Consider the following 12120-nt stretch of genomic DNA (forward strand, 5'->3'; position numbering starts at 1 on the left):
GGGGTCGGCTTTCTGAAGGCCTGGGGTGGTCTCAGCTGGGATATGGTGTCATCCTCCAGCAGGGTAGCTGACGCTTGTACTAGCTGGGCTGCAGAGAGGAGCAGAAGCACGCAAGGCCTCCTAAGGCTGGGCTGAGAAATGGCATAGCATCATGTATACTGTATTCCGTCGGCCCAAGCAGGTCACAAGGCCAGCCCAAATCCCATGAGTACGTGTGCAGTTCTTAATACAGTGCCTGACACACGGGTAATGCTCAGTAAATGCTGTTATTATTGTCGCCAATGTTGTTATCACCATGCATTTGCACAGCACTTTATGCTTTTCAAAGTTTTATTGCATGTGTTATCATACTCTATACTGTGTGAGGATACTTGGAGCAAATATTACAAGCCCCATTTGACAAATTAAAAACATAGTTTAGAAAACTTGCCCAATGCCACATTTTTAGGTAGTGGCTGCAGGCAAACACTAGAAATCAGATATCATACAATTTAAAGCATGTTTACAAACACATCTGCAGAAAACGAACCCATTTGCAGATGATTTCTTTGCCACGAGCACCATCCTGGTAAATAAAATAAGATCCAAATGTTCCCATCACTGGCCCAGGCTGGTGACTATCTGCAATGTTTAGTTACGGTGCCCAAGATCCAAGTCTCCTATGTGAGTTTTGCGGTTTGGCTCCCAGCCTTCCTGGAGTGAATCATGGCTTTCTTCTCTTTTTCCCAGAGAACCCGTCTCTGGATTCGAGTTGCTTCTCCTCTCCAGCTGTGAACTTCCTTCAAGAATTGCCAAGCTACCGGTCCGTCGCACGCAGGAGGACGGCCATCCTTTCCCGGGACAGGCAAAGTGGCACTTTGCTGAAACCGACAGACTCTTACAGCTCCCATCTGGAGGGAGGAATCACTGAGAACCTCAATAGCCAATCCATTCGAAAGTATGCACTGAACATCTCTGAGAAGCGGAGACTAAGGTTTGTTTGATAGCCACCTGGAAACCGCCTAATGTATGTTATGGGCAGAGGTGCATTTTATGCATGGAATGCATTTCCTAAAGAGCTAACATAATTAAAATTTTACTCCGTAGGGTAATCTAAGCCTCTGTGACAAAGATACCCAAACATGCAATAGGTCAACATATTAGAAGTTTATTTCTTGCTCACGTAAAGAACTAGGTTCAGGTCAGTAGAGGAGTTGGCAGCCATTCAGGGACCCAGGCTCCTTCCATCTTGTGGCTCTGCACCCCCTCCCCAAAGGCTCATTTTTGTCTGCATTTATCCAGTAGAAAGGGAAAGTATGAAGGTTGTGTACACCAGTTAGCTACGCAGCATAATAAAGCACCCACAATTTAGTAGCCTAAAACAACAGTTTCACAAGTCTATAAGTTAGCTGGCCAATTCCTCTAGGTTCAGCTGGGCTCTCTATATATCTGTAGTTGGCTGTGATTGGGCAGGTGGCTCTTCTGATGTAGGCTGGGGGTCAGCTGGCCATAAGCTGGTCTGGGATGGCCTTGGCTGGGATGATCACATGGTATCATCCTCTGTCAGCTTAGCTCATGCTTGCTTATATGGTGACAGTTGGGGTCCAAGAGAGGTGCAGAGGCCTCCCGTGGCTGGGCTTAGAACCGGCACAGCAACACTTCTACTGCATTCTGTGGTCTGAGCAGATCACAAGGCCAGTCCAGATTCAATCAGTGGGAAAAGAGATTCCTCCTCCTACTGGGAAGAGCTGCAAAGTCACATGGCAACAGGGCATGCACACATTGATAGAGCAATCAGGGGAGCTTATGAGCTAAGCCTGAAAGTTGGACATATCACTTCTACTTACATTTCTACTGGAGAGAATTGGGTCACATGGCCAAACCTCACTGCCAGGAAGGCTGGGAAATGTCTCCAGCTAGTGCCAGAGAAGGGGAGAGGGGATTTCGGTGGTAGCTTGCCATCTCCTCCGTTCTTGCAGAATTCAAAACATAATTTGCCCATTAACTTGATATAATGACAGAGAGGGGTATTTCTGCTTAACTCTGTAATGGGGGCTACCCAGAGGTAGTGGCATAAAGATGGGCATGAGGCACTGTGCCTTCTAGCTTTGAAAACATGTCATCTTGGGTAATTTTTATTTTCAGTTTGGAGGAGGGGACACTTGTATTCTCAAGAAATATGTGAATAAAGTAAGACTTTATGAATGTATTTCATTTCCCACTCTTTCAGATTCATATTTTGAATTCTTATAAAATACCACTACTGCTCTACACCAGATTTTTCCACGCCCAAAAGGGAGACAGATTTTCTTCTATCGAGGGGCTTCCAAGCTAGTTGGAAAAAGGACACTAGGAGACTCATGAGATCAGGGGCCACACCTACCTGGTTTACCAGCACATCCCTGGAACTTGGCAAAGAAAAGGACACGAGGGTGATAATACTAGTGGCTAACAGTTATTGAGCACTGACATCCAGCCAGGTGTTATTCCAAGCTCTTTCTTTCCTTTAATCTCCATATCTACCCTCTGAGGCAGGGTTTTCAAACCTTGGCACTATCACTTGTTGACATTTGGGGCTAGATAGTTCCCTGTAGGGGAGGCTGTCTGTGCACTGTGGGATGTTTAGCAGCATCCCTAGCCTCTACCTATTAGATGCCAGGAGCACATTCCCCTCTCCCCAGTTGTGACAATCAAAAATGTCCCCAAGCATTGCCTGATGTCCCCTGGCAAGGATATAGGGAGCAAAATCGTCCCAGTTGAGAACCACTGGTCTAAGCGTAGGTACTTTATTAAGCCCAATTTACAGATAAGGAAACTGAGGCATAGCACAAAGAGGCTTGTTTGACTGGAAGGTTCAAAGCCCTTCCCTTGGCAGGAGCTCCCTGTCTGCTGGAGGAGGACTGACTGGGGGGAAGGAGGAGGTGTGTGCCACGTGCTATGGAGGGCTGGCCAGGGCCATGCCGTGGGGCAGGGCGGACTCCCTGCTGCATGCCGGTGAAGGTGGGGTGGTCCACACCCCCACACTTAACACTGTGCTCTAGCCTCACTAGATGCTTGGCTTTCCCTCTCTCACCCTCAGGCCCTGGCGCCTTCTCTTTCCAGCCTGAAGAATGTGCTTTTTAGTCGGTAAATGATGGTGAGCCATAAAATTAAAATGCACTTCTCTTTTTTTTAATTTTTTTTTTTTTTTTTCAGACAGAGTCTCACTCTGTTGCCCAGGCTAGAGTGCCGTGGCGTCAGCCTAGCTCACAGCAACTTCAAACTCCTGGGCTCAAGCGATCCTTCTGCCTCAGCCTCCTGAGTAGCTGGGACTATAGGCATGCGCCACCATGCCCGGCTAATTTTTTCTATATATTTTTAGTTGTCCAATTAATTTCTTTCTATTTTTTAGTAGAGACGGGGTCTCGCTCTTGCTCAGGCTGGTCTCGAACTCCTGAGCTCAAGCAATCCTCCCACCTTGGCCTCCCAGAATGCTAGGATTACAGGCGTGAGCCACTGCGCCCGGCCTGATTTCAATTCTTCTGAGCACTTACCTAGCAGTGGAATTGCAGGGTCATATGGTAATTCTATGTTTAACGTTTTGAGGAACCGCCAAACTGATTTCCACAGTGGCTGTGCCATTTTACATTCCCAACAGCAATGTAGGAAGGCTCTGGTTTTTTCCCATCCTCTCAGTTGGGGTTTTACTGGATGCAGAGACGCGATGATGTTGCCTGTTGTCATTGTTGTGATCGTGTTTTTAATGCAGAGACATTCAGGAGACCCAGATGAAGTATCTATCCGAGTGGGACCAGTGGAAACGGTATAGCAGCAAGTCTTGGAAGAGATTCCTGGAGAAGGCTCACGAGATGACAACCCACCTGGAGCTGTGGCGGGAGGACATCCGCAGCATAGAAGGTACCGCACCCCAAATTCCGTGCAGTCTCCTGTGCGGAATTCTCTGTGTCTGGGGGAAAAGTACAGCTTCGTTTTCACTAAGCACTAGCTGAAATCGAGCATATCCTTTGCCGCTGTGATGAATGTGAGCCGCAAACCACCGTTAGGCTTGGTAGAACATGGGTCTTCATCATCAGCAAAAATCGTGGATCTTTTCCTGTCCTTTCCGGCTGTTGTAGTTATCTTAGAAAACCTTTTACGCACATCACTGCTTTGAAATGTATTAGAAAGGTCATTATTAGACTTGCCACTAGATGTTGTTATTTAATGTACCAGTGAAGGTATTCATATGTTATTCTATCACAAATATGGTTTTGTTTTTTTTTTTTTGAGACAGAGTCTCACTCTTTTGCCCAGGCTAGAGTGAGTGCCGTGGCATCAGCCTAGCTCACAGCAACCTCAAACTCCTGGGCTCAAGCGATCCTCCTGTCTCAGCCTCCCGAGTAGCTGGGACTACAGGCATGCGCCACCATGCCCGGCTAATTTTTTCTATATATTTTTAGTTGTCCAATTAATTTCTTTCTATTTTTTAGTAGAGACGGGGTCTCGCTCTTGCTCAGGCTGGTTTCGAACTCCTGAGCTCAAACAATCCGCCCGCCTTGGCCTCCCAGAGAGCTAGGATTACAGGCGTGAGCCACCGCGCCTGGCCACAAATATGGTTTTTAATATGATGATAACTCTATGTCTGTTTGTATTTTATGCCTTTAAAAACATTATCTGAGATGAGATTCATCGGCTTCACCAGACAGCCAAAGAAAGGGTACCCGTGACCCTGAAGATACTAAGAATCCCCATGTTCTCATAATGGTGAGAATTTGGGAGATAGTATCGTGTTAGTCTGCTTGGGCTGCCATGATAAAATGCCATAGATTGAGTGGCTTAAACAGCAGAAGTTTTTCTCCCTTGTAGTTCTGGAGGCTGGAACAAGCCTTCTCATTGTGTGCTCACATAACCTCTTCTGTGTGTGTGTTGGGGAGAAGGCAAAAGCTCTCTGGTGTCTCTTATAAGGACACTAATCCCATCATGAGGGCCCCACCCTCATGACCTCTTGTATCCCTAACTTCCTACCAAAGGCTTATCTCCAAAAACCATCACATTGGTGGTTAGGGCTTCAACGTATGAATTTGGGGGTGGCGATACAATTCAGTCCACAGCAAGTATACAAAAAATGAAAGTCATGCCAAAATATAAAATTAGAAAGAAACCTTAAACATTTTGGTGACATAGCAGAGCAAGAGGGGAAGATCCTCCTAGGAGTATATGTTTTCTGCCATCGAGCAAAACATTTTTTAAGCATCTCCTCAAAACTTCTAAAATGGAAATTTTGTAAAGTTTATAAGGAACATGGCAGGATAAATGGAAGAAGTGGTTTCCCCCCATTATTATTATTTAAAAACCCATAAAATACCCATTGGTAATCCATTCAATGAATTTTTTTTTTTTTTTTTGAAACAAGATCTCACTCTGTTGCCCAGGCTAGAGTGCAGTAGTGTCATCATAGCTCACTGCAGCACCCGCATCTCCTGGGCTTAAGCGATCCTCCCCACCTCAGCCTCCCAAGGAGCTGGGACTAATTTTGCATACAGATGGGGTCTGGCTGTGTTGCCCAGGCTGGTCTAAAACTCCTAACCTCTAGCGATCCTCCTGCCCCAGACTCCCAAAGTGCTGGGATTATAAGCATGAGCCACTGTGCCTTGCCTGAACTACCTTTTTTGTTATTGTTGTTTTATTAGGAGAGTGTAGACATATTTCTAGGGGTTTCATAGGCTCACTTAAAACTTCAACCATGCACTCATACTTTTTGTCTTGAGATTTAAGTGTAACATCATGTTTGGAGCAAAATAATAAAAGCTAACTTTTATTGAGCATTCATATGAACTAGGCATTGCGTTAAGCATGTTACTCATATTACTTCAGTTAATCCTCACAAGAACCCTTCCTATAGGAACTCACCCTTTGCCTGGCTCAGAGAGGTTAAGATCTTGCCCACGTTCACTCAGCTGGAATGAGGCAGAGCCAGGGTTTGAACCCAGGCATTCAAACTTCAGAGTCCAGGATTTTAGCCACTCTGTCCAGCTTCCTTTTTAAGTAGTGGCCTTTCTGGAGATTGTCATTCAGAAAGTGGCTTGTATGGTAGAGGACAGGTTCTCCCTGGGAACTGGGACTTTGATTTTCTCCTCAGTTGCTCTGTCTGATTTGTTGGCCAGCTGGGTGCTCACCGGGCATGAGTGCCAGGGGATAAGCAAGCTTCCTGTCTCTGGCAGTTGCTGAATATTAAAGAGAGACAAAGACTATGGCTATCTTATATCTTCCATCTCTGCAGATAAGTTCTTGGCCCCCACTGAGAACAAGCAGACACCCTTGCTCTTCAAAATTGCTCTCTGTCCTTAGCAATTTAATCCTTATCTAGTGGAAAGATGGTTTTGCATTTGAAAATCAATCAATGTACTTCACCACAACAACTGAATAAAGGAGAAAAATTAGATTATCATCCCAACAGATGCAGAAAAAAAGTATTGATAAAATTCGGGTCTCATTCTTACCAAATAAATAGATGAGATCTTTCTTAATCTGATAAAAAATATCTGTGAAAATTCTACAGCAAACATCATATTAATGGTGAAATATTGAAAGCCTTACCCCTGAGGTTGAGAATGAGAAAAAGATGCTAATTATTTCAGGTTCTACTCAGCATCATCTTGGAAGTCCTGTCCAAGGCAATATGGTGGGGGTAAAAGGGACAGTAATTGGAAAGGAAGAAATAAAATGCCATTTTTTGTTGTGATGACATGATATATAGGTAGAAAATAAAAATGACAACTATTAAAATTAACATGTTAATTTAACATGGTTAATTGTTAATTTAACAAAGTCCACTAATCGTATTTCCATATACCACCAACAGACATTTAGAAAATGAAATTTTTTAAATGATACAATTTACAGTGGCATCAGAAAATGTCAGATACCTAAGAATATATCTCAAGAAAGATATGCAATAATTCTGCACAGAAAACTATAAACTATTATTGAGAGAAACTAAATAAGACCTAAATATACCATGTTCATGGATCAGAAGACTCAAAATATAAAAAGATGTCACTTCTCCTCAAATTGACCTATGTATTTCATGTAATTGCAGTTAGAATCTCAGCAGATGGTATGTGGGTATATGTGTGTGTGTGTGTGTGTGTGTGTGTGTATGTGTGTGTGAAAATTAATACACTGATTCAAATGTTTGAATATAAATGCAAAAGGCAAAGGATACCTAGGACAATCTTGAGGAAGACAAAGGTGAAAGACATATAGTACTATATATGAAGTCTTATTATAAATCTGGAATAAATAAAGCAGTCTAGTATTGATGCAAGGATAGATAGGTAGACCCATGGAACAGGGTAGAGTTAAGAAACAGATTCATACATATACGATCAAGTGATTTCCCCAAAAGACAATCAATAAATGGGGTGGAGGCTCATCTTATTCCTATGAGAGAAAATAAATATGGAGCCCTCCCTCACTCCATTCTCAAATAATTAATTCAAGATTGTAGATCTACACATGAAAAGTTAATCCACTAGGAAGTAGAGGCTTAAAGCCAGTGGTAGAAAAAATAAAATATTTTTTCCTCCCATCTTCCACCTCTGGCTTCAGCTCTCTGTGGCTGACGGAATCTACATGTAGTGGGTCAATAGTTCTGGTCAATGATGTCTGAATTTCTTTTTTCCAGGGAAATTTGGCACTGGGATTCAGTCCTATTTCTCCTTCTTGCGGTTCCTGGTGTTGCTGAATTTGGTGATATTTCTGATCATCTTTATGCTGGTTTTGCTCCCAATCTTTCTTACCAAATACAAGATCACCAACAGCAGCTTTGTGCTCATTCCATTCAAAGACATGGGTGAGTCCAAGGACTGGTTTTCTATGAAGCGTGTTCTTTTTGCCGTGTACCTCTCTATAATGCTTCCTGTGCTAGGAATCTTTGTTCTAAGTCTTGGGTGACTGTATTAGTCAGGATGGGCTAGGTTATGCTGCAGAAACAAATGACCCCATCACACTCAGTGCCTAATAACCACAAAGGTTTATGTCTCAATCGTAGCCTATGTCCATTGTGGCTTGGTGGTCTTCACTCTGGAGCCCAAGCTAATGGAGCAACCTCTATCTGGACCACCGATAGTCACAGTGGCCAAGGACAAAGCTGTGCTAGCTCCTGAAGCTTCTGCCTGGAGATACACACAGCATTTCTGCCACATCTCATTGGCCGATGCAAGTCACTTGGCCACTGTAGAGTGCATCAGGGCATTTGGAAGGAGCAATGCAGGGTAGGAAAGTAGACTATTTAGCAAACATAATACAGTCTAGCCCAGCGACTTTATTTCAAGATTTTTATCTCTGATAAGTGTGATGCTCAAAGGCACCATTTACTCAACACCAGTCGTGTGCCAGACATTACGACAAGTGCTAAACTTGGGTTTTCTTACTGAATTCTCAACACAAGTCAGATCATCTGGCGTTCCCAAGTGTTTCAAATGGGAAGAGTTTTGCATGTTAGAATTACAGCGGAACTGAGCTGAAAATGGCCTTGGAGGAACTGGTTCAACTCCCTTATTTTAACAAAGAGGAAACTAAGGCCCAGAGAAGGGGTGGTAGATTGGGTTATTTTTCCCAATTTGTCCCTCCCCTGTACTTGTGATTTTGCAGGGCCTTCCGCTGTGGGTAGAGACTGTTTCCTGCCTCGTTGAGCTTGGTATTGAGCTTGGCCATGAGACTCGTTTTGTCTAGGGAAGAGTTAGCTTGAAATGTCTTTGTGAGGGTGGCTTGCCCGATTTTGTCCCTGTGACCTACCATGAGAAGAACAGTCCCCAGGGACCATTTCCTCTTCAGCCTGGGCCCCAGAATGAAGTCACATAGAACAGATCTCAACTATTTGGGAACAGGAGGAGCTCACCTAGAAATGTGGAGTCCATTATTGTTCAGCCTAAATCAGCTGAATAAACTCAAACTGCAAACCCATGCATGAAAATATAGATGTTTGGGGTTTTAAGTCACTGAGACGTTGAGGTGGTTTGTTACACAGCCATAGCTGTCTGATACAGACAGGAAGTGAGTTGTTCAAGCATAAGATAGTGTCACTAAAACTGGTGTTCAAAAAATTTCCTAGATAATTATATGTATGTAAATATATGCATTTTTTAAAATTATGTTTACACACACATAGAAGTCTTTCTATATTAGATGTACTTAAAGTGGGATATCAATTGTATCAATCACATATCCCGAAACATGTGCAAACATGAACCCAAAACTACAAAACACACACACAAGCAGAAAATATGTTTTATATATGGATCCACACACAAAATATATAGAAAAGGCATATATCCCCAAATATTTAGAGAGACCAGTGAAGGAAATACTAAAAATAGAAATAGAAGAAAATAGAAATAGGAGGAAATGCTACTGTATTTGACATATTGGGGTTTGGGCTACACATAGAAAATCACAAATACACAAACACATCCATATACAAACATGCAAATATATGACATATCTAAATATGTGTGTGTATATATATATGTATAGTCATGTGCCATATAATGTTGTTTCATTCAACAACAGACCACATATGCAACAGTAGACCTATAAGATTACAATACTGTATTTTTACTGTACCTTTCTATGGTTAGCTACACAAATATGTATCATCGTATTGCATTTGCCTATAGTATTCAGTACAGTAATATGCTGTCCAGGTTTGGAACCCAGGAGCAATAGGCTATATACCATATAGCCTCGGTGTGTAGTATGCTATGTCATCTAGGTTTGTGCGAGCACACTCTGATGTTTGCACGATGCTGAAATCATGTAACAACTCCATTTTTTAGAACGAGTCCCCATTATTAAGCAGTGCATGACTGTACTTGCTTATACACAAATTGTGATAACCAGACAAGTTACAGAGACTGTAAAACTATTTCTACTGATGTTTTTGTTTTTGTTTTTTGCAGATATACAATGTACAGCGTATCCAATAAGTAGCTCTGGACTCATTTACTTTTACAGTTATATCATAGACTTGCTTTCCGGCACTGTAAGTATTTAACATGATCTTTTGTTTGGACCCTCAATATACTGAAAATTGGTTGATTTAAAGATCAGTTTCCTGGATGTCCACAGTGAGAGCCAAACACAAGTGTTGACACATGTACCAGTAAAAGAAGTAGGATTTGTGATTATCTCATCAGCAAGGACAATGTCCACTCACCCCTGCTAGCATGACAGGAAACATGCTTTGTCACTTCCAGCCATTGGCCTTTTCCCAGTCCTTGTGACCTTCATACTGACCCGTAGCAAAATATTTACTGAGTTCCCCCACAGAACGAAGTTTCAGTGAAAACGAACCTAGATAGAATTTATCTAATTGCTCTGACACTGAAAACCTTAACATTTTGGGGTGCTAGACTACGTGGATGAAAGTTGTGTCCACTCCTCAGAAATTACACACAGAAAACAGACTCACATGTACACACGTACACCATGTACATGGACATATGCAGATTCCCTGAAATCCCTTAAAAGTCTGTGAATCCCAGGTTAACACCCCCTGCTCTAAAATTGAATTAATTTCATTGCTCTTACAGTAGTTCTGAAAGGTTTTGTATCATCTTCTAAAAAAATGATTTTGTGGGCGTGTTTTAATTTTTTCATCCCACTTTTTTCTGCAAGTAAGATTGCAGCTATGAAAGGTGGCCATGTCTGCCTTCTAGAACAGGGTTTCTCAACCTTGGCATTGTTGATATTTGGGGTCAGATAGTTCTGTGTTGTGGGGGCTGTCCTGTGCTTGTGGGATGTCGGGCAGCATCCCTAGTCTGTACCCACTAGATGCCAGTGGCACACCCCCTTCCAGTTGTGACAACCAAAAATGTTTCCAGACATTGTCAAATGTTCCCTGGAGACAAAATTGGCCCCAGTTGAGAACCACTGCTGTAGATATTTATGAAATACAGATAAATAGAAGTATCTTTCTGAAAGTTACTGGTATTAAAATGCCATGTCATTGAGCTTCCACTTTTCTGAATAGATAGGTAGAAAGCCTTGAACTTGTCCATGGCATTTGATTTGGAAAAAGTGCACTTAATCTCTGAGCTCATGTTTTCTGCAAAAACAATTCAGAGGGATTGTTGGGTAGGTGTTCAAATGTCCACTATGCAAATGAGAAAATGAAAGCTATGCAAATATACACTATGCAAATGATAAAAATGGAAGCTATGCAAATGTCAACTATGCAAATGAGAAAAGAAGTTCAGTGACTCACCCAAGGTCACACTGCTACTCAAAACTGGAATCAGATCCCAGAGCTGCTGCTAGTCTTCTTTCTTTAGATTACATCCTACAAGAGAAGTTTCTGTTTGTGAATCTTCACACATCATAACCTCCTTCCTCATAAGAAAGATTTTATAGGGGACTCAACTGTACTTGATCATCAATATTCAATAAAGTAAGCATGATGTAAAGCAGCCCTGTCCAAGAGAACTTTCTGCAATATTCTGAAGAGTGTTGTGGATCTGCGCTATATAACACGAGAGCCACTAACTCTTGAGCACTTGAAAAGTGGCTGGTATGGCTGAGAAGCTGAGTTTTAATTTAATTTTATTGTTATTAATTTAAATTGAAATAGACCCAGGTGAAAGAGGGCCAGAGAGATGGAACAGAGATTTATCTTTTTAAAACAATTGAACCAAACCCATTATCAAATTGGAGAACTTATTTTCCACGCCCAGTGGCCCTTTGCCCTGTAATGTTACATTATTTTGAGGGAAAGATCGGTGATAACTCTGATACCAACCTGGGGCGGTATAAACAGGTTTCATCTCATTGGACAAGTTTTTATGGCCTGTGTCCAGCTTTTAGGATAGTTAAAGAGAATATGTAGTCTTGCATTTTCTACTTTTTCTTTTCTATTAAACAATTTACTTAATTATTCAAATAATAGAAGAATGCATGGCTGTCATGAAAAATGTAGAATTCATAGAGTAAAATGTGACAGTGCCCTTCTCCAGAGGTCAGCGAACCTCCGACACCGTGGTTCACAGTCTCCTGGACCTTTCCCTATGCATTTACATGGCCTTGCTTACTATTGCATCATATGGATTTTCATGATCTAGCTAGTCCCCTATTGATAGACATTCAGATTATTTCCATTTCCTC

At 42.1% G+C, this 12120-nt stretch overlaps 1 protein-coding gene across 1 annotated transcript in view; it reads left to right on the forward strand.

Annotated features, from left to right (window-relative positions):
* Positions 1 to 862: 862 nt before the first annotated feature.
* Positions 863 to 12120, forward strand: part of TMC7 (transmembrane channel-like 7) — a 37468-nt gene continuing 26210 nt past the window's right edge. Inside the window, exons 1-4 of the mRNA XM_012647552.1 lie at positions 863 to 973; positions 3728 to 3876; positions 7646 to 7813; positions 9921 to 10003. Coding sequence (XP_012503006.1) covers positions 3747 to 3876; positions 7646 to 7813; positions 9921 to 10003 — 381 coding nt within the window. The 5' untranslated portion in view covers positions 863 to 973; positions 3728 to 3746. The remainder of the gene's footprint in view (positions 974 to 3727; positions 3877 to 7645; positions 7814 to 9920; positions 10004 to 12120) is intronic.

Source organism: Propithecus coquereli, unplaced genomic scaffold (assembly GCF_000956105.1).
Source record: "Propithecus coquereli isolate 6110/MARCELLA unplaced genomic scaffold, Pcoq_1.0 Scaffold27, whole genome shotgun sequence".
NCBI classification, from domain to species: domain Eukaryota; kingdom Metazoa; phylum Chordata; class Mammalia; order Primates; family Indriidae; genus Propithecus; species Propithecus coquereli.